The 23,235-nt window shown below is 36.2% G+C and overlaps 2 protein-coding genes across 2 annotated transcripts; both read right to left on the bottom strand.

Moving 5' to 3' along the window:
• Positions 1-1,807: 1,807 nt before the first annotated feature.
• On the bottom strand, positions 1,808-9,573 carry LOC127373330 (S-adenosylmethionine synthase). Its single transcript, XM_051417730.1, has 9 exons — positions 9,286-9,573; positions 7,657-7,734; positions 6,775-6,897; positions 6,461-6,573; positions 5,740-5,883; positions 4,382-4,600; positions 3,115-3,297; positions 2,163-2,296; positions 1,808-2,047 (listed from the first exon to the last, which is right to left on the bottom strand). The coding sequence occupies exons 1-9, from the start codon at positions 9,377-9,379 to the stop codon at positions 1,945-1,947; spliced, it is 1,191 nt and encodes a 396-aa protein (XP_051273690.1). The 5' UTR covers positions 9,380-9,573; the 3' UTR covers positions 1,808-1,944.
• Positions 9,574-11,062: 1,489 nt separating this feature from the next.
• ghrhr2 (growth hormone releasing hormone receptor 2) lies at positions 11,063-17,936 on the bottom strand. The gene is made up of 13 exons (XM_051417729.1): positions 17,847-17,936; positions 16,256-16,376; positions 16,077-16,184; positions 15,387-15,499; positions 15,162-15,259; positions 14,956-15,088; positions 14,098-14,251; positions 13,551-13,611; positions 13,406-13,472; positions 12,781-12,872; positions 12,530-12,659; positions 11,712-11,753; positions 11,063-11,632 (listed from the first exon to the last, which is right to left on the bottom strand). Exons 1-13 carry the CDS (start codon positions 17,898-17,900, stop codon positions 11,540-11,542), a joined length of 1,266 nt encoding a protein of 421 aa, XP_051273689.1. The 5' UTR covers positions 17,901-17,936; the 3' UTR covers positions 11,063-11,539.
• Positions 17,937-23,235: the final 5,299 nt, after the last annotated feature.

The following is a 23,235-nucleotide window of genomic DNA, read 5'->3' on the forward strand; positions in this document are numbered from 1 at the left end:
CTTAATTATTACTTTTCATCTCTTAATTATGACTTTTTATCTCATAATTTATTTTATTTCAGGTATTTTGACTTTCTATCTCATATTTTGATTTAAAATGAAAAATGTTTTATTATCGAAGCTAAGTTTTCATCTTATTTTTTTATTTTACTGGCAGCAGTGTATTTCCGTACTCCGTATTGCTCTCAGTAACAATGACAGTCTTACAGTTTTAATGGGACCAAACTGTTTGTTAAGGATGTTTTCATGCTGTATTTGATAATTTACAGAAATACTTTTCCAAGAAAGTTTAATAAAGTATGCAGAGAACAAAAGAAATAAAGCAAATAAAAAAATCCTCTTATTTTATCATTTTCATTCACTCTTAAAGAAACATGAAAAGTCTTTTGTCAAAAGTTTTATTGTTCAAAAATCATATTTACATCATTTTCCAGAGATGTGGTTCACTTTTAGACGAGAAATACGCCTCAAAAAGTTCCACATTCACAGGTTTGTCTCTGATTCTGACTTTTGAGACTTATTAAGGACATTTACTGTATTTTTACATCTTTGCTTTGCAGATGAAATTCACAGTTTTAATGTCAAATAATATAAGAAACATCTGTTTCATCTCAAACGACCTCAGAAGAAAATATGATACTATGTTCAGAATACTGGTTTGTGCGCTGATTTCCTGCTGAAACTCTAAAAACTACTAAGACTTTCAGCCTATTCTACATGTAATAATTGTAACATCGTTGATAATCCAATATTACACTAAAAGCTGCACATACTTTGCCTGCAGCCAGCTACAGTATATAAAAAGTTTGAGACATCTACTGTATTTTTAAATCTCGTATAAGCTTTAGCAAATGTCTGCAGGTCTTGATGAAGTTCATACTATTTTAGTACCAAATGATTCAGAACTTGAGACAGTTTAATCTCGAAACATGAACCGCTAAAGAAAATACAATAACATATTTCTAAATGTTTAGAAGCATGTATTTTTTCTCTGTTATTAACATCTGAAACTTCTTTGGGATCTCTGCTGTGTATCGTCTCCTTCTGTGATCTCATCTCGGAGTCATTTTGTGCAGATGTTGACGAAATTCATGTTTGAATCCCAAATAATATGAAACAAAACGTTTTATCTTGAGGGAGAAAAACGAAAATAAAATAATAGATTCTTGGGGCTGTTTCAAATTTAAAAATCCTGAATAACTGAAGAAACAGAGCATCCTGGATTAATCAATCCATCTGCAGCAGGTTAGCTGCACAGAATAAATCTTCACGGTAACTTACATGTCTCTGCTTTTGTGAGACAGACTAACTTGCTTAAACTCTGGATAACAAAAAAACCCCACTGATTTTGTGAAACAGCCCTCAGGTCTACAGGTTTGATTTTATGCTGTTTTCAAGAACAAAACGCCAAAACGGCTGAAAAGACACTTACAGTCTTCACTGTGTGTAATAACTTTAAGATCTTTAGACTCTCTTTCAGCACCGTACAGTATTAATCATATAAAAAATACTGACAACAATAACAAAAATGTAGATTTTTCTTAAGACATTGATGTGGTTCTGAAGTGAATATGCAAACACGGCTGCTCTCCCTTAAAATTTGGTCATTCACTTATTTCCTGACAGAAAAGCCAAATAGTTGCAAACAACAACTCTCTCTGAAGTGTGAAATACACTGCGGGCATGTGGCTGTATATCTACGGGACAAAAATACCAAACGGCTCGTGTTTCAGATTACTATTGAGGGCCGACGAAGTCATAAAAACAGATGAAACCTCTCTGCGCCGTCCAATAAGCAGCGACCATCTGCACCCACCCTGACCCAGCCCCGCACACCCTCACAGCTGCCTCTCTCTTACTGGGTTACAGGAGCACGAGGGGCAGCTATCTATATATCACTCACACACATTCACACTCACACACTCTCTCATACACACAGATACTCTAGAAGTTCAGGTTCTTTGGGACCTCCCATGGAAACTCCTTCCTGCCAAAGTGTCCGTAGCAGGCCGTCTTCTGGTAGATTGGCCTCTTCAGGTCCAGGTCTCTGCAGCACAATCGATCAATAAAAGGTTAATTCAGGTACTTGAACGTGCCCCCAAACATTGTTTACATTTCATACAACAACAAATCAGATGCAGAATCTTCAGTTTAAAGCCGACCTGACGATGACGCCGGGTCGGAGATCAAAGTTTTTATTGACGATCTGCAGCAGCTCCTTCTCGCTCTTCTGAGAGGAGCCGTAGGTGAAGAGGGAGATGGAGAGCGGGTGGGCGACTCCAATGGCGTACGCCACCTGAAAATGTTAAATATATAATTTAAGACTTGTGTTTTAGGCCTTTGTTCAGGGTTAAAGTTATAATATGGAACATTTCTGCATTAAAATGTCTATAAGCATTCAACCAGGGGTCAGTAACCTTTACTATCAAAAGAGCCAAAAAAACTACATTTACGCCTCGTAATGCAAATTTCTTACAGTAGATCAAACCAGTAAATTCTGTATTTTCCTTTTAGACTTTTTTTTTTATTGTGTGTTGATTTGTAATCTATAGCCAGTCTAACTAGGGAGACTCGAGACTAGCAGCCACCGTTACTGAGGTCACTCTACAGCTGTCACTGTTCATTAAAGGCCATAAAAGTCCCAAACATATTAAACAAAAACCAAAAAAAAAAAACCCAATATAATAATAAGTATAAGTATTTATTGCAGAGACAGATTTAATTAGATCAGAACTATTGAATATTAAATCATCCATCTTTTTCTCACTACATCTTAACCCTTTTTACCCTCAAGTGTATAAAAACTACAAGTTATGAACTTCTTTTAAAAATACAAAAATATGAAATTATCAGCTAAAAAAAATCCATATCGTAGATCCCAAGTAATTAGTTACACTACTAATTACAGGGAAAACTAATATTATTACTATCAATAAGTTACTGCCCAACACTGATGATATTTTTAAGTAATGGTACTTGTCTTTATTGATATGGAGATGTAGCAATGTAACATATTAACATAATATAACGTTGGATATAATAATAATAGTATAGGAGATTAAGTAATAAAATATAATAATAAAGTTAAAATGGATTTGATTTGTTGGATCTCACCTGCACAAGAACCCTCCTGCACAGTCGGGCTTTCACCAGAGACTTCGCCACCCAGCGGGCGGCGTAGGCAGCTGAGCGGTCCACCTTGGTGTAGTCCTTCCCAGAGAAAGCCCCGCCCCCGTGGGCCCCCCAACCGCCGTATGTGTCGACAATGATCTTCCTGCCCGTCACTCCAGCGTCGCCCTGACAGGAAGTCGAGACTTAAATTTCCAATACTTACGCAAGAATAGTGGATTTAAATATGTTCTTAGAGCTCAGTATCAATCAGAATTAATTAAATATTAAAAAATAATTAACATAATTGATTCTGTTACATTTTGTTTAATTAACTAACAATTATTCTCATTATTGAATCATCTGTTATTTTTTTGTAATTAGTAGATTATTAATTTACTCATCAATAATATACTCATCATAATATAAAACGGTAGACAGTTTATGTTCTGTGAATCACTTAATCAATGGATTGATTCAGCAACAATATGAGTCCAGTGTGTCACATTGAAGAGGATCTATTAGCAGATTAAATTACTGGGTTACTGCCAGTTATTGATCAAATGCATAACTTCTATTCAGTTAATGTTAATGCATTAAAGTTATTGAAATGTTTCATGCATAAAGATTTAGGCTCAGCTATCATTCAGCTTAATTATACTTTTGTTTAGTTTAGAGAATTAATGATCTCGTAGAGTTTTCCTGTTGACCTGTGGGTAATCACATGAGAAGGAAGTTTGGGGAGAGTTTATTGTGTACTTTAATGTTAAGTCGGACTATGAACTCGACACTATGAATGTTTTGCTGGTCAACGCGCTTTCATGTGTGAGTTTGTGACTCTGAACTGCCGACGAAGTTAACTAGCCTAGGCTAGGTCAGCGGTCTTTCTGTTTTGTTTTTTATTTTATTTTCCATATTGGGCTTTGTGAATGTTGTGAACTGAGCTCCTGTGTTTGTGTTTGTGTAACCGAGCAGGCTAAAGTTCAGGAGTTTGCATCTTTACATCTTGTGCATGCTAGGAAATCTTTAACTCATCAGTTTATTATCAAGCTGCATGCAGAACAGAAATAGTCTGAAATGGTCAAAAGTCCAACAGCAAAAATAAACAACTTAATTGTGTGACCAAGTGTTTCTGGCTGTAGTCACAGTCCCCATAAAACACATTAGAAAGAACACACAAACATTAAGATACTACAGGTGTTGTTGGAGCTTTAACCTCTTCATCCTATAAGGGGACATCCCCCCTCTACCTCCAACACCTTAAGACCTTTACCTGCGGTCCACCGATCACAAACCGTCCGCTGGGCTGCAAATGATAGATGGTGTCCTCGTCCAGGTACTTTGAGGGGACCACCGCCCTGATGACCTTCTCCTCCAGGACCCTCTTCTGCTCCTCTAGGCTCACGTAGTCATCGTGCTGCACTGAGATCACCACAGTGTGAACCCTCTTGGGGATCACAGCCCCGTTCTCTTGGGTGTAATGAACCGTCACCTGGATGGAGGGAAGGTGGAGGACAGGGTTTATATTACACCACATTAGGCCTAAACTGAGATTTAATCCGCGCTAAGGGTCGCCAAATATTCACAGGGGGTTGCAAGACCTTCTTGATTTTAATGCGTGTAGGAAAAATTTAAAAATATACACAATAGGTCTATAACTCAGCATTTTGTTAATTTCTATGAATAAAACTAAATGAAATTGTTATTTTTAAAGTTTAGATTACACTGTAAAACCAGATAAGCTCATTCAACTAAATTACATCGAAAATTTTAAGTAAAACAAAGTCAATTTGGTAAGTTAAAAAAACATTATTGACCAAGTAGCTTCAGTAATTTTAAGTGACTTTTTATTTGTATTGGAGAGAAAAAAATAACTTACAAACATTTCAGTTCAACTGCTTAGTGTCTAAACTTTCATGACCTGAATTCAGGGAGAAGAAAACACTGAATTGGTCAAAAAAATAGCCTATTAAGTCTGTATGACTGTTTAAAAATATATATGAAATAATTATATAATAAAACATAATTACGACCGAGAATTGTATAAAAAGTTACTAAAAACATCAGAAAAACTAATTTCTGTTGCAATATTTACAGGAAATAATCTGCTCAAATACAGTTTATCAGTTGTTCTGTACTGAATCAGTTTACTCATTGAAAACATCCTCTTATTTGAGCAAATTGAGGCGCCCTGACTCTAGACACGTGCGGTGAGCTCAGAGCATCAATACGATACGTGCACATGCTGACGCTGTTGAGGGCGTCTCCCAGCTCAGATGTTGCATACCAGCCTGCTCTGGTCAGTCTCTGCTGGTAAGCACATTCTGGAGGTCACTATCAATGTCACACTACAGTGAGAACCACCTCATCGCAAACCATGATATCCATAAATTTAAAGACTTCTTTGGAAGTGTATAAGCTTACAAACAACAGACATAAATGTGTGATAATTAACTAACAACGTCTCAATCTGGGATATTTTGCACAAAGTTTCCTGAATTAGTGAGGTTAAAATCTTTATTTATATGATCAGTTTACAGTGTTACAACAACTGTTTACAACTTACAGTTCTTGATGTTTAAAGGAACAGACGGTTTGTTGAAGCTTGGTAACAAAACTAAATTATCCCACCTGAGTCTTGGAGTCCGGGCGGAGCCAGGGCACGGTCCCGTTGCGCCTCAGTTCGGCCATCTTGGAGTTGAGTTTGTGGGCGAGGACGACGGTGAGCGGCATGGACTCTTCTGTCTCGTCTGTGGCGTATCCAAACATCAGACCCTGTTTGCACAGAATAAGCAGAATTTAAAATACAATAAAATGTCATTGATGTCTTTGTCTGTTCACAAGTACTTTTACTTTGTTTTATTCTGTTTTTACATATATTTTTATATGTTTTATAGTTTTGCTACTTTTATTGAAATAAAAGAGTACTTCTTCCACTAATACATAGTACTCGTAGTAACCTCACGTTATTGTCCTTTACTGCAGTGGTTCCCTGAATTAGTGACTTATATTTTATGGATATTTCATATTCTATTCAAAACTGTACAATTAACCCAAATAGTGACTGTAGGAGGTTTGTGTAAAACAAGTGATTTGGATGAATTCTGAGCAGATTACTTCCTGTTTAGGGAACTGTATAATGTACTTTTTATTATTTTTAACATTGAAACATACTTAATAAGCTTCTTTTTGCACAAATTCCAATGAATGTAATACATATTTCAGTCTGTTCAAGTACTTCTGTGGATAACAACAAAAGTTTACGACCACAAGTTTTTAAAAATTTCAAATGAAAGAGCTCAAAGTTAATAAAACCAGACAGTAATTGTTGTGTTGTGTTCTTCCAGATGACCTGATCTCCAGCTCCGATGTCGTTCTCCAGACGATCGATGTGAACTCCCTGTGCAATATCGGGAGACTGCTGCTCGAGGGCCACCAGCACGTTACAGGTCTTATAATCAAAGCCTGCATAGACAGAGAGAAGGGAAAAAGTTAAATAAACTTATTTCACTTTAAAGAGAAGTACAACTCCTGACTGATATCACATTGTTTGGCTCAACCAGACACCAAATCCCAATCCAATCACATGGTTTCACTCATACATGCACACATGTAAAATAACTGCTGAGGGAACATCGAAAGATTTAACATCTGGTTCCCACTGACCTTTGTCTGAGTTGTCATAACCGATGTTCCGGATGGTTTCTCTCACCACCTTCTGGTAGTCCACGTTGGCTCGAGACGTGATCTCCCCACAGAGCAGCACCATGCCAGTCTTACACACCGTCTCTGTTTCAACACACAGAAGAAGACATTAAGTCAAGTTTGTGTGTTAGTCATGTAATTTACGTATGTGATGTAAGTTAAATGCTTTGCCTATCGTTTAACCAGGCCGGTATTGGGTGTTTGTTTTCAGCATCATGGGACATTTTTCAGACTTTTGGGGTTTGGAAAGTGTTTTTTTTTTTTTTAAAAAAGGATCAAAATCGATGCAGCAGGAGCAGAGAAATAATCTTTTTTTATTCGACGAATTCTTCTTCCTTGTCAAAACCTGCTGCCTAAATGACATCGGTTGAGGACTTTAGAGACATAAAAAAACTTTATACGCATTTTTCCATATTAGCACTGAACTCCCAAAGACTTTAATGTGTGTAGTTCCCTTTTAAGGATGCCTGCAAACAGATTGGGCTCAAACGCTGCTTGTGAATGTGTGAACATATCAGCTGAATTCACAAATAAGTGGCCAGTCATAAGTCTTTATCTTGCATTTTTCTTTTTATTAAATTAATAACAAGTGTTTCAGGCTCATCATAAGAGCGGAATGCTTGTGAATGCCACTTTACGTCTGGTAACATCCTAAATGACTCCTAAAGATCTGATATAAAGCCATTGAGTAGAGTTTTCTTCTGTGTTTTGTGGACAAAAAGTTGAATCCATAAGTTAAATTGTCTGCTACAGAAACATACTGGAAGGTAATCATAAACTGTCTGACTCCAGTCTTTTGGTGCATTATTTCCGTCTAATGGACAGAAGCACATTGTTACTCACCACAGGCCACTTTAGCATCAGGGTCCTGCCTCAGGTGAGCATCCAACACAGCATCACTGATCTGGTCACATATCTTATCTGGAAAAGAAGATTTAAATACATCGATATCTGGATCGCTCTGTGGGTGCCAGGTTGTTTCCTCCTTTGACCTTTTGCTGCACATGTGACATTCCTCATCTGGGCAGAGCCTGAAGGTATCAGATTTCACCTCTGTATCAGCGTACTACACATCTTTCTTATTAGGAGCTTTGGTCCTATGAATAGCCTCGGCATCGGTGTCACATGGTACGCTGTAACTCCATCACATCATCAAAGCGTCGCCACTCGCCACAACTCTACTGTACTCAAACCTGCTTTTACTTCCACTCCACTGTATTTATTTCACTCAGTATTTAAGGTTTTTACTGCATTAAATGTATCTGACAACCAGATTTTTCACTCAAAACATTATACAGGATATGATGTGTTGATCAGAGCAAAAAAATGTCCTCATCAAGTAATTTAGTCTGTAAAGAATTTAAAAAATGACAGAAATCAGCCAGTAGAAAGAATATTAAAACCTATTTTCAATGCAAATGTTCCCACTTTGAGAAACACCAACGTGAACCTAAAGCTGGAGCTTGTTCTGGCTCAGAATCGGTCGTAAACCCTCTACCTGGGCATCGAGACCCCCACTAGGGGTCGCCTAATCTTCATAGGGGGTCAGTCGTTCTGCATTGCGTTTCCATGCATATGAAAGCAGAGCAGACGAGAGAAGACGTCAGAGTGCGACCATGTGGCTGTACACATAAGGAGCTATTATTGTAACGAAACTATTTACAATTGTGAGCAGAGAGTTGTGTAACTGTATCTCAACCTGTGTGTGCGTAAACAGATTTCTAAATCTGTGTACATACATATTAACGGCTGAGAAGTCCAAGTATTTGCTCCAAGAGAAGAAGTCATAATGGCTCCATATAAAGCTCAAACTCAATCAAAGCACTGTTCATTAATTTTCCGGCACTGCTCACATGTTGTCTTTTGTATAACTTTAACTAACTAACAGCTGTAAGTAAGATCCGACTCTTTAAGGAGAGAACATGTAAAGAGAAAACAAAAGTGTCTGAAACTTTTCAATAAGTTTATTTAACTTGTTTTCCCAAGTTCAGTGAACAAAACTTCTTAAATGACTTTGAACTAATGATTCAACACAAGTTGAGTTAACTCACATTTTTAAACAGCAGCAGGAGAACTTACGTTTTTAAGTTGAAGCTGCTTAAAAGGATTCACAGTGTAGTGTTTGGTTTGAGCCTCACATGCAGCTACAATGGAGGTTTTATCCTTGATAATTTAATTAAAATCCAATTTAATACTGTATAATCCAGGATCAATTATCTAAATACTTCACAGTTGCACCCAAAAACAAACAAATTAGAGCAGAAATCAGTGCTGAGTGGCTCGTCAGACTGCGTTTTATGCTACAGCGCCTCCGTGCACTGCTCAGGATTCTGCACATTCCTCAAAGTCATCAATGATCACTGAAACATAAAAGTGTGGACAACAACACTAGACAACTGACTACTCCTCATTCATAACCTGCAGGAGCTGCAGATGAAATGCTGTATGAGAGAGAGGGAGTCCTCTACTCACCAGGATGTCCCTCTCCCACAGACTCAGAGGTAAACATGAAGGACCCGTCATGAGGAGAGTTGCACTCGTTGGTCCCATCCATGGTACCGTTCATTTTTCTCCCTTGTTGGAAAAAAAAAAGCTGCCTGTGGAAAAAGTGGAGCAGAGTGAAGTGATGACTGTGGAGCAGCGAGGCCGTTGGAGGCACAAGAAGCCCTTCTTATCAAAACAGGATGACAAAGACGGACAGATTGTGTGGCAGACTCTGCTGCAGTCTCACAGGTCCCGAGGCAGTGCAGCCGGATAACTCTGCGCTATATACGGCAAAGACAACATACACACACATGGCGGGGGGTGGGGGGGAGGGTGCCATGTGAACCCAGAGGGTTAGACCATTCACAGGCGAGAGAGAGAAGGGCGGGTGGGATTCATGTTGTTCTTCTTCTTGGAGACACTTTAAACTCCTCCCGCACTAAAAGACCCTAAATCTGTCAGAAACTGGACTCATCAAAACCTCCTCAGACAGTCAAAACTAGTCCTGGACTCAAACAGCAGAGCCTTGATTTCATCAGACGGTTTCTCTGCAGCTCCTCCACCGATTCATTCATGCCTGCTCTTTGTTTCTTTGTACCTGGGGGCCCCTGAGGTCTCTGATGGGGCGTCTGTGGCTGTGTACACAGAGGGCTGGTTTTCACTGCAGAGCTCAGATATGAAGCGATGCAGCGGAACAAGAATGCTCAGATCTGATTTTAAAGATCAATAAAAGTGTTTTTTTCATATTTAATGGGTATAACTCAACAGATTATTATTATTATTATTATTATTATAGAGCCGACACAAGGAACAGAGCTGTATCAATACAGACTACTCAGCAAATAACTGAGAAAACCATTAAAGTCCATCAGTTCAAAGATGGAAAGAAACAATAAAGGAAGAGAATAACGTACAGAGAGAGAAATTAATCTTTTGTTTGTTTGTTTGATGTTTTGTTTTTGTTGTTTCACTCTGTTGGTAGCACTGTGTGTTTGGATTATATGTGTAAATATGTGTTTCCTTTCACTTACCCACTTTGGTTTGGTTTCAGATTGTGTTCAGTTGATTTAGTTTAACCTTTAATTTATTTTGTACAGAGTTAAAGTAGCACCACATAACAAGCACTTTAACAGGTTAGTAGAGATTGTATTAACCTTTTTATTTTAGCATTTTAAAGCTCGGTCTGTGGATTTGTTTGTCCATTTGTTGTTGAGCACCGAGCTGCACTGTGACGTTCTGACCACTAGATGTCAGCCTGATGCAGAAGCACTGGTTATATCTTTAAAGTCACAAACAAACTCCAGTTTGAATCTTATTATATTATTTATTATTGTTTAAATGTTTTATTGACAGACAATATAAACACGTTTACATGCACAAACACTGTAGCACTGCTGAGTAAACAAATTATATTCATCCAGTGATGTACTTAATATTTAAATAAATAATACTGTAAGTAAGTAAGTACGGATAAAGATCTCTTTTTTCTGTGGTTATTTAACATCTTAACTCAGTGGTTTCCAAACTTTTGTGACATATTTTATAAATATTTCATATTATATTCAAAACTGTACAATGAACCCAAATTATAAACTCAGTAACTGCAGAAAGTTTGTGTAAAACAATGATTTTGATGAACTTTAGCAGATTATTTCCTGTTTAGGGAACTTTTTATATAATTCTCTGTCTGTATTATGGATTTTTTAAATCATTTTTAACAATCATACAGACTTAATAAGCTTATTTTTAAGTTTAGATCTTAAATAATTATATAAACTGTAAAAAAGTACTTTAGTTTTCTTCACAGAAATCAACCAAACACTGAGATATCCTACTGTCTACTGCCAACTGTGTATATTTTTAAATGTTCTTACACCCCTTATAGTAAAAAGACCTTTCCACCCCTGTGAAGCTTTGGCGACCTCTAGTGTTCGGGAACTTATCTTACCAAAAGTTTTATAAATAAGTACAAAGAGAATATTTTGAATTACTGAGCTGTGGTGGTGAAGTAATAAGATAATTAATAATTGTGCAGCAGTTACAAGTTTAATACTAAAGACTGACTTTAATGACCAGGAAGGAGAATAAACTGTAAGAATATTTTACATTTTATCACATTTCTATGAAGTTGCAACAACAAGGGAAGAAACAGGGTCGGTTGTTTCGATCGATTATAATCGATAGTGATCCTAGTTTGATCATTGATGATTAATAAACTATTAAACACGTCTTGAAGAAGAGTTCAGGGGACGTATTCTTGGGTTGGAAGATTGATGGCGTTAGTTTTTGTCTCAGACCACCATCTTCTCATCGTCCTCTGGATTTCTTTTCGCACCTGAAACACAAATAATGTTTGTTTTTAAGTTGATGTTAATTTTTTACAAACTGATTTTAAGTTTATTGTGAAAACTTACCTCTCCGTTTAGAAAGCAGTACAACAGAGCAACAATAAAACCCTGAAAGAGCAGAAAAATACAAGTTAGAAAGGAGCTGCAACTACATTATAGAGTTTATCAATTAAATCGATTAGTTCATCTGCAGCTTAATGTCAAACTGATTGAACTGATTCCAGCTCAGAGGTTTTTATTTGTGATATATGTCAAAAAAACTGATTATATTTGGTTTTTGGAGCATTGGCCCGACAAAACAAGATACATGAAGACATCAAGTCTTCTTTTCACTATTTTCTGACATTTTTTAGACCAAACAATTACTAATTAATAATATTTAACTAAAGTATCAAAAGTGTTTCAACGTATAATTACACTTGTATAGGACACTAAATAAGTAAATAACTAACTCATCTGTTTTTAATGAACACTGTAATGTGATAAGTTGCGTTAATAATTTTAAGTGACACTTTTTTTTACTTTTGTACTTTTTATTTGTACTTTAAACACAAAATACCCAGTAAAAACTACTTAATCAGGAATATTTCTGTTACTTACACAACTAAGTTGGTATCACTTAATATTACTAATAAAAGCTTCTTAATCAGGAATTCTTTTTAACTTAAAAAAAGTGTTAATACTGATTACATCAATAATTTAAAGTAACACAAACTAAATGTTCAAGTTAAAAAAGAGTCTTGATGAAGCAGCTTTTACCAGGTATTTAGTTTTCACTCTCCGCTCCAGTTAAATTACTAACCCTACTTTATCAAGGATGTTTTTTTATAAACTTTTAACTTAAATCATGTTGTTAGTCGAGAGCTACGACGGATATCTGTTACCTGGAAGGATCCTAACACCAACTCGAAGTAGAGTCGAGGCCTCACGCCAACGTGTTCTGGAAACAGAGCAAACACCACGTAGTGGAGCCCGAACAGAGGGATGAGGAGCAGAGTGGAGCGGACGAGTCTCCTGCAGGAGGCAACAGACGACAGCAGAGGAAGCTCACAGACTGACAGGTAGACAGGTAGAGGACAGGTAGACAGGTAGACAGCGAGGAGACGAGAGAATTAACAGGTGAGTCGGGGCTTACCTGTACAGCTGGGTCTCACTTTGGTTCATAGGTGTGGCCTTTGTCTTCTGAACGATGATCCTACTGATGTTCAGGAAGATCACAAAGTTCATCTGTGGATCAAATCACATGCAGAGAAAACAAAACTTATAACCTGATATAAAACCTTATAATACACAAACTCAATGAATAAATCCTCATAAACACAAATTAAATCTAAAAACATGTTCAAAAAGTATTATTATTTATCTCTGTCTCTGCTTCATTATTTATATATACACATACATTCACACCCACCACCCTTCATATATGCTGTTTATGAAGGATTATCCAACCCCTATATACAATACACTTTACTATATATCACACAATCTTAATATAAACTAAAACAGAACCATCATCCTATGGAAGCCCATTTCTGGGAAATTTTAATAGTTATTTTAATGAGAAACTTTCTCAATAAATAAAAACACTGAGCTACAAAATAAATGTCAAGATATCAAAAATCTGGACAATAAATGTTCCTCTGGATGATTTGTTGATTTACAAGCTGTTTTTAACGTCCAGTTAAAGGTGTGTCGGTGAGAGAAATGTCCCGTTTAGTTCGGGTAAATAAAAGAGATGTGAGCAGAATATGTTTGCTTACTAAGATTGAGAGCAGAATGGGAATCTTGATTATCCACCACAAGCGGCTCTCCAGGTTGTCCCAACAGCTGCATGCAGAAATAATACCGTCAGTTAACATTAAATGAAGATGTGAAACACGTCTGCACATCGACACTTTTACTCACCCTTCGTCATCCAGCTGATGTTTCAGCAGAGCCCAGATCACAACGGTCACTGATGGAGTACCTACAACATCAGACAGGTCAAATAAAGCTTTTAACTGGAACCAAGAAGATCACATCACTCCTTTCTCAGCCCCTTTAGGCTCTCTGTATGTTTTTAGAATTGATTTTAAGATTTCACTGATTACTTTTAAGGCTCTACGTCATCTCTATCCGCCTGCTTTATCTCAGAGCTTTTAATATCGTACACGCCGGCTCGGGCAGACGTCTTTTATCTGCTCCAGAGGCCCGACTGAAAAGGGACGGAGCGTTTGGGGCCCAGAGACTCTGGAACAATCAGGTCACCTGAGTCAGGGATTTAAGTCTCTTCTCAAAAGACACTTTTATCTGAGCACCTACTCTGATTTTACTTGAATATTAATGTTCTGAAGTATCTTTTACTTCCTAAATGTTTTATCAAAGCACTTTGTAACGTTTGTTTTTAAAGTACTCTTTAAATAAAGATTATTATTATTATTATTATAATGATACATGCAAAAGCACAGCGTACCCCAGCCGATGGGGGCGTAGATCCAGAAGAGCTTCCTGGTCTGAGCGAAGGTGAAGAGCAGCAGCGTCTGCAGGTACAAACCCTCCACCAGCAGCCAGGAGAAGTTGGACAAAACGCAGAAGTGGAAGAACGTCACTGCTGCTTTGCACCGGAGCTGAGACGACACAAAGGACACAGAGGACAGATTACCTTACACAACAGACGTCACAGGACAATTTAAATTCAAATGCAAGAAACAAGTGTGCAGGTTTTTGGGATGGTGCTTTTCTTTTTTCTTTTTGACAACACATCTAAATAAAATATTTGAGTCACTTACATCAATTAATCTAAAACATTAAAGTAACTCAGTTGTTTTGACTTCAGTATTTTAATTATTGGTGATATAATTCCAGTTTGTTCCACTGATTCATTTTCTTTAAGTTAACTTTATATCCTTATAATAATGTTTCTCTTTTGTTTTTATTTCAGTTTATTAATCATCATAAATCCAAATTATGCATAAACATTCATAGTAATCCCCCAAAGTGTAAAGATTTAATGTTTGTCACCTAAAAAAACACAGAAAATGTATTTATAGTCAATTAATGGTAAATAGTTTTATCATATGTCAGCTGTTTTAACAGGTAACGTAATAATTTGCTTTAGTGGAAGAAGTAAATAAAGTAAATTCAACTTGATGGTAACAAATTTGTAAAGTTTGGAACATACTTTAATGAAATTATAACAATTAATTTAATTTACCCAGGTTACCTGAACAATAAATACATAAGTTACTTCAAATCAACACATATAATACACAAATAAACACACTGCACATGTAAATAAACTAAACTATCCTCAGTGTGTCTGCAGCCTTACTGTGGACACGGTGCAGTGGTCCATGCTTTTGTCTGCAAACAACACTGAATCTTTGATGAACACAGCAAGACTTCTGAGCATGAAGGTCACGAACAGGTTGAGGTGGATGTAGTTGCGTGTGCAGAGCAGCTTCCTGGGAGGATTAGAGAGAGTATTAGTTTCATCTTTAACATTAGATTTTCTTTATTTTTAAAAAATAAAGCAACCTGAAGCAGCAGAAGACCAGAGCAGCGACGAGGAGAGCAGCCAGAGAAACTCCGTATCCGACACTGTACATCAGCTTCAGGGTATCAAAGTAGTTCCTCTGGAGCAGAACATGAAATATTTATCAATTAGAGGCATAAAGAAGCAGAAATCTTTGGTTCCCTCCTGATTTAAAGATGAAATCCTGGAGTTCAGAAGGAGACAGTAAACCTTTACATCTGCTCTACCTCCTCTTCCTCCATGTCTTCGTCCTCCTCAGAAGCTTCGTAGTAACAGGCTTCGTAATACGGCACGCTGGGTTTGCTCCATCCTCGGACCGAGCAGCTCCTCGTGATGAGAACTGAGAACGATTCATTGGAGGAAGAGTTCAAACTGCAGCTGAAGACCTGGAAGTCCTTTCTACAACAATCTGAATGTGATGTAGTTTATTGATTTCTATCAGGAAGAAGTTCTGAGCACCACTGAGGTCTCGTTATTCAGATACAGATTCAGATTATTTTTGTTTTTTAGGTAAAATAAAAAGAATAAATAAAAAAGATGTGATATTTCTCCAACTGCATATTCCTGACATTGAACTTAAAGGTCCACACAAAACTGACATACCATCGTCTTATATGGTTGTTACTGTGAACTATATTGTTAGAATTTATCATATAATAAGATAATGTATTTAAAGTTAGTAAAGTGGGAGAAGAAGTAGTATAGAGGATGTTAATGTTACATGTAACAATTTAATTGAATTCAAATAGTTTTTACTGTAGACAAAAACCTATTTTAGAGGCTGATTTTGTGGCTGGTGGAAGATTTAATATAAAACCTTGGCTACAAATATTCTCTATAAGTGTGCACTTCAATATTCCTCTTCCTGAAAGCTGAAACACTTCAGAGACTTCCTGCTGTGTGTGGACGACGTTCACCTGGAGGAGATTCGGGCTTCAGCAGCGGCAGAGGACAGAGGACGGAGACGATCTCTCCCTCAGAGGCAGCCGGCCAACAGCTCACTCCGTCCCACTCCGTCACACAACCTAACATCCAAATATAAACCGTCAGCGTGAGGAGTGGGACTGAGAGAGGAAGATTTCTATCATATAGTTACCTGATGTTGTGTTTCTGCTCCTCTGCAGTGACGCTGCAGCGTTGGTCTTAATCTTCAGTTTACACTCGTTTTCTTTCTTTTGCAGGTGAAGGACAATTGAACATGGATGAGTCGATCCCACCTGATAACAAAGATTAATGCAGGTTCATTCAATTCACCTGGAAAATCTGTTAATATTTCTACTAAATGCATCAAAGCTTTGCATCAATTTGAATTACCAGGATCATTTATAGCCTATTTAATAGTTAATAACAACATTTTAGACAAATTTGATAACTTTTTAGTGGATAAAACTGATATAAAACTGATACCAGTGCACACATAAATCCCAGTGAATAAGGAGAATATCATTCTAATTTCATTATAATGAATTAATGGTTTTCATTTAGCCAGTTTAGAGGGTGCTGCAGCTCCTCAGCAACCCTGTTTCCAGCACCAGAAGCCTAGAAGGAAAGATTTGATCCAACTTTATAAAAGCAAGAGTTTCAGACTGAAATCTTGAACATGAATTTCAGATTTTCACTCGTTTTCTACGTTATATATTTGGAATATAAATTTTAATATGTGTTGAAGTATCTGATAAATGTAAATGTAAAACCTGACAGCACACCTTAATTCTGTTTAACTATTTAAGTTCATTAACTCAAACAATTTAAGCTCTAAAGATATTTGATTTGAGTTGAAGGAACTCAAGTATTTATTTATTTAAGGTAACTCAGGTAAATGAAGTTACTGTCATATGCAGCATTTATCCAAATTTATTTAAAATGTGTAAACAGAATTTATCTGAATAAAGTCACTTAAATGCTTCTTTATACAAATGTTACCACCAAGTTGAATTTACTCAGTTTTTTTCCACTAAAGCAAATTATTATATTACCTGTTAAAACAGCCGGCGTATGAAAACAACAAATGATTTAATGTGACTTACATTAAATCTTTACACTTTGAGGGATCATTAAGAATTATTTGAATGTATAATTGAGTTTATGATGATTTATAAGCAGTGGTTCTCCATCTGAGGGTCGCGACCCCCACTAGGGGTCGCCAGAGCTTCATGCAGATTTCTTGTGTTTTAAAGTGTCCGAGAAAACTTAAAAAATATACACAGTAGGTCTTTATCTCAGTATTTGGTTCACTTCTGTGAAGAAAAATAAAGTAAATCATTATGTAAGTCTGTATGATTGTTCAAAAATATATTAAAAATACATAATACAGACAGAGAATTGTATAAAAAGTTCCCTAAACAGGAAATAATCTCCTCAAAATTCATCCAAATCACAATTTCATTGTGCAGTTTTTAATATAATATGAAATATACATAAAATATGTCACTGAGTCAGTTTACTAAATGATAAAATAGATTGGAAACCAACATTATTCATCTGTATTTGGTTTAAGGGCTGATAATGTGCACAAATATGAGTGTTATTCAAACATTCAAGTGTGAAGGTTTTTACCATTTTTCCATTTAATTTACTTTTAATTTCCACATGCAGGACACATTTTACCCCTCTTTACATTAGATATCATGTAAATACATTCAGACAATTGCACAAATACACAAATAAATGAGTTTGCAGTAACTTACCACATATTTAGTGATGATGAGGATGTAAAAGGCAGCAGTCAGTCTGAAGTTCATGGTTTCATCTGTGGTTTAAAGTTTGTTAAATATCTGAAATATGTTTCCTCTTCAGGGTTTGTGGGCTGCTTCCTCCGTGCAGTTGGACTGATGTGAAGCATTTTGAAGCAAACATAATTTACGTCATTAAAGGATGATCTCACCTGAGCAGCTTCATGCTAACAGCGGGAGGAAAAACCGAAAACAAGGTGCCTTTAATTCATGATTTATGCTGCACGCTGTTGACTGTGGAGTCCTTAAAACCAAAAATGTGCATTAAAAGAAGTCATTTTATGGTCTTGTAGTTCATTTAATTGACAAATCCTCTTACAGCGGGAGTTTTCATGCAATATTCAGCTGATAAACAACACATGCTGTGAAAATCAAACAAGCAGAAAACCTGCACAAACTGATGGTTTTAATGTGAGTTCACATCAATAAAAGATCTGTTATAATGTTTAATCCTCAAATATCTTCGTTAGACTGTGAGAGAAAAGCTTATAAACACACGTCTACTGTTTGAGGGTGTTTATTATCGCTTTAATTTACTCTAAAATATCCAGAAAGTGGCACAAGAACATTTAAATCCAGGGTGTGAACAACAGAGGAAGATTATTTTTACTGTTAATTTCTATTTTGTTGTATCTTTATCATCATGGATGCATAAAATTGGGCTCTTATTGATTAGTTAACTGATTATTATTTATCAGATGTTGAGATAAGCCTTCATTGTTGTAGTTATGAATGTTTCCTTGCAACTAATTTCACACACTGAACTCTAATCTTATGCAATGGAGGCTGCTACCACTAATACTCATATATTAATACTCTCTTATGCCTCTCTAATTAGTAAGTTATGTATTTGTATGTTATAGTATTTCATTGAATCTTTACGTATTTAAAACAAAGTGATTTGATGAGTCTGTCTGAGGAAGAGGAGGCTGATGATGCTGCAATGTCTCCCTCTAGTGTTTGATTCTTCTCTCTTTTATAGATAGATAGATAGATAGATAGATAGATAGATAGATAGATAGATAGATAGACTTTATTATTTATTAATTATTATTTTATTAAATTTGATCAGTTTAAACAAACATTCAGACTTAACAAGCTTCTTGTTTTGACAAATTCTATTTTCTTGTCCTCAATGTTTGACCTTTGTTCTAACAGACAATTTATTTTTCTTAAAAAAAGTGAACTAAATGCTGAGATACAGACCTACTTTGTGTATTACATCACTGATTCTCTCACTTTCATTGATTCTCGATGCTTTGGCAGAATCGTTGTGGCCGATAAAGCAAATTAGAATTGAATTGATTGCTTGATTGTTAATATAATTACCCTTTTATGTTTTACAGACTGCAGTGAGTACAGTTATCTAACAGTAATCCAGGGGAACTTTCACTACTTGTCTGTCTGAATCAGATAAACTCGTGTTACACAACCTTTTCCCTCCCAGAGTGAGAGGAGGGGTTGGTGTTGGGGGCAGATGGTCAGTTAGTCTTTATGGGGTTGTTTTTTTCCAGACAGAGACGCCTTAAGATTTAACTGGCATCCAGAGAACTCATTACTGTGATGTGAACTTCTTTGTACAGTCAAGACTGATCTGAATCTGCTGCCACAGTCAGATACTGGAGCTACTGTCTCACTTCAAAGAGCAGCTTTCATTTATTTCACTAATTAAAATCAACCTGTGCAAACTAGAAACACAGAAACATGTTTATTTAAAAATAAATAAAACATCTAATTTATATTTTTATATATATATTCTACCTTCAACTTATGGATGCTTGTGGGAGCTGTGAGATCTGAAGGTGAACTATCTGATATGAAGCCAATAGACGGTTGGCTGAGCATAAAAACTGGAAACAAGATAGTTATTCCTTGGAAGGTAGTCGGGACTTCACTGAGGCTTCTTGTCGTTATCATTTGTTACAGATATTGAAAAGATTAACTAACCAGGTAGCTTGATATTGAGTAAACAAACATGTCTTTTCTATTGATTTTGCTTAAACAATTGATATTGGTTCAACAAAACTTTGTTAATTAATGATTAACTTTAATCATTTTGCCATGTTGTAAGTAAATTAAATATTAAATCTTAATCTACAAACTCTCCAGGTGATCAGAGACCTTCTGGTTCCACTCTGATCTTCAGGCTCAGTAATCCAGATCTTCTATAATTAATCGATTATCATAAGTGTTTGCCAATACATTTTCTGTGGATCGTCTTATCTAATATCTGCTTGTTTTTTATGTAACATCATCAAGAATTTAAGAACAAAGAACAAAAATGCAAAAATCTGACATTTACGTTCACTAAAACTAAATATTATTAGTTAAACCAATGTTTCCTGTCTTTCTTTATTAAAAATAACAAACTACTGACACAATTCACAGCAAAAAGAGCAAATTTGTGCACAAATGAACGTTTCCTGATCATTTTTACTGCTGTTTCTGCTTCACGTCATATTTTCTTAGCTAAAGCAGCCATTTTGAAGAGCTGTAGCCTCCTGTGACCCTGCGTCCTCATATGGGGACAAAGTTTTACAGTAAATAAAGTCCTGATGTTCCTGATTGTTCAAAGACAATGCTTGGTTTTTAAGTTTATCAGGTCCTACTAATCCCAAATATCTAGGAGGAATTTTAAATGCACACCAAACAAAAGAGAATACGTTTGATAAATCACAAAATCATCATCAATAAAAACAATTAACACATTTTAAATACTTTATAAATGAGACAAAATAAATGCATTTAGCAGGAGGAAGAAATTCTGCAAATTTTGGGTTTAATTTATGGGATTGAGACATTTTCTGGAGGATTAAGTTGACGTAGTTCCTTTATTTAAACATGCTGCGTAACTTTAAACCTTCGTCTGACCCTAAAGCTGCTGGAGGAGAAATAAAAACCTCCATGTATTCTGTTTTATTTAACATCCAGACTGAACAGAAGCTCCCGTACAGTAACGAATCAGTGCGAGTCGGCACACAAAAGGTCGAGTCTTGGCACATAAAGCAGTGGAGGCCTCCTGGGGGGGGAGTAAACAGTGCACCCTTGTGTCCCTCCTCTTTCACTGGCCTCCCCTCCTCTTCCTCCCCTCCCTGTGGCCTCCCACCATCACACACCCAGTGCCAACTTTTACACCAAGTCAAGAAACCATTCAGCTCCGGAAAACAGCAGTGGAACGACTGACGCTCAGATCTGTTTGGGAATGTTGAAGTTGTGATGTGTTGGCAAGACAAGACTCTTTCTTTCTTTCTCCTCCTCCTCCTCCTCTTCCTCTTTCTTTCTTCCTCCTTTTGGAAACCCGCCCAGTGCGACAGCTGCCACTCGCTGTGTGGCTGAAGATGATTGGATTAATCCTGCTGTGGGGAGGTCACTGTGGGCCAGGTGCTGCCGTGGGATCCTACTCAGGCTGGAAATCTCCCTTTAACGCACACCTTTAAATCCTCTTGTGATCTGCAGTCTGTTTACCTGGAGGGGCCACTTCAGGGACCGCAGGACGTTTTACTTCTTTTCCAAGCACATTAGAGCGAGTGCAGCTTAAACAGGCAGCACAGCTTGATACAGTTACAGTTTTTAAGCATTGGTTGACACTGATTTCTAGATTTTCTCTCATTTTAAAGTCTCATTGATATAATTTCCTTTCAGAATTAAAATCAGGTTTATTGCCAAGTTTTCACATATGAGGAATTTACCTTGGCACATATAAAATATATATACAAATATAAATAAAGATTTGATTAGAAACAATAAAAAAGAGCCACTACATACGAATCATGTAAAATTTTATTATATAACATTTAATAACACTCAAAACCTTTCTTAGACTGTCGATTCAGGTGAGGAAAAACTCCCCAAATAAACATTTTAATAGGAGAAAAAATGAAAGAAACCTCAGAACAGAAAAACTGACAAAATCAAATTGTATCCAAAGTTTTAATGACAGAGTTTCTGATATATAAAGATTATAAAATAGAAGTATAGTAGAAGTAAAAACCCTCCCTCTTTGCTTCCTGTGTCTCACAGATTTGGTCTCTTACAGACTATTTTTGGCATATTGTTTTATTCCCATGTGCTGCTTCAGTCTATAAATAACATCAGAAACAAAATCTGTGTAATTCAGACGTTGAAGACAGAAGATACAAACAAAAAAAAGACTTTTTATAGACCTGCTTTAGCTTTATGTTGATGTTAATACTTCTGTAGTTTGACTAGTAACAGAGTATCCGAGTACTTCTTCCACTGATTGAAGCAGTGGTTCCCAACCTGGAGGTCGAGGCCCCCACTAGGGGTCGCGAGGTCGTTTTGAGTTTAAGGGATGTAAAAAAAGCGATACAGTCAGTCTATATTTCTAAAACACTGTAATAAGATGTAATTTTAATAAAAACTGTCAGGTTTGGGTGCCAGAACTAATAAATATGATGGAATTTTTGTACTTTTATAGGAAAAGGATGTTATTACTGTTGATTTTTACAGATAATTTTGGAGTTTTATTCCACATTTTGCCATAAAATACAAGTTTGGGAAGGAAGTGCAGGACGTTTGTGTATAACAAGAGATTTTGATTCATTTTGAGCAGATTATTTCCTTTGAATATTAATATTAATGTATATTCTTAATTATTTTTTAACAACCATACAGACTTAATAGGCTTTTCTTTTCTTCTTTTAGCTCTTTGGTTGTTTAGCTCAATGCAGTTTTAACCGTTTCCTCTTTACTTTATATCTTAAATAATAACATAAACTTCAAAAATGACCATTTAAATTAATTTTCTTCACAGAAATGAATGAAAGGCTGACATTCAGGCCTCCTAATGTGTATTTTTTTTAAGTTTTCTTACACACCCTAAAATAAAGAAGGCTTCCTGACACCATATGAAGCTTTGGTGACCCCTAGTGGATGTAAAACAATAGCCAGAAAACACTGAATTTGTCACAAAAGAAGCCTATTAAGTCTGTATCACTGTTATAATAATGCATTTAAAATAAAAAAATACATAATACAGACAGAGAATTGTATAAAAAGTTCCCTAAACAGGAAATAATCTGCTCAAAATTCATCAAAATCTCTGGTTTTATTGGGTTCATTCAATTCATTCAGTTTTTAATATAATATCAAATATACATTAAATATATATATATATTGTATATGTAATTTAGTTTAATAAATGATAGAAAATAGGTCCCTTTAAGGAAAAACATTGGGATTAAAACATATGATGTGTGCTACTACATAAAAACTGTAAAATAAACAGTGTGCAGCTCTTTGTGGACACTGGAGCAGCAGACAGGTTCCTCAGACTGTGAGCAGCAGACAGGTTCCTCAGACTGTGTGAGCAGCAAGACAGGTT

This window comes from Dicentrarchus labrax, unplaced genomic scaffold, assembly GCF_905237075.1.
Source record: "Dicentrarchus labrax unplaced genomic scaffold, dlabrax2021, whole genome shotgun sequence".
Classification (NCBI taxonomy): Eukaryota; Metazoa; Chordata; class Actinopteri; family Moronidae; genus Dicentrarchus; species Dicentrarchus labrax.

Coding starts and splice junctions, on each gene's coding strand:
- LOC127373330 (XM_051417730.1), bottom strand. CDS start 9,379: ATGAACGGTACCATGGATGGGACCAACGAGTGCAACTCTCCTCATGAC. Junction 7,735..9,285: donor TGTGGGAGAGGGACATCCTG/GTGAGTAGAGGA, acceptor CTTCTTTTCCAG/ATAAGATATGTGACCAGATC. Junction 3,298..4,381: donor TTGTGATCGGTGGACCGCAG/GTAAAGGTCTTA, acceptor ACTTCCTGTCAG/GGCGACGCTGGAGTGACGGG.
- ghrhr2 (XM_051417729.1), bottom strand. CDS start 17,900: ATGAACTTCAGACTGACTGCTGCCTTTTACATCCTCATCATCACTAAA. Junction 15,500..16,076: donor GAAGCCCGAATCTCCTCCAG/GTGAACGTCGTC, acceptor AATCGTTCTCAG/TTCTCATCACGAGGAGCTGC. Junction 15,089..15,161: donor CTGGTCTTCTGCTGCTTCAG/GTTGCTTTATTT, acceptor TAATCCTCCCAG/GAAGCTGCTCTGCACACGCA.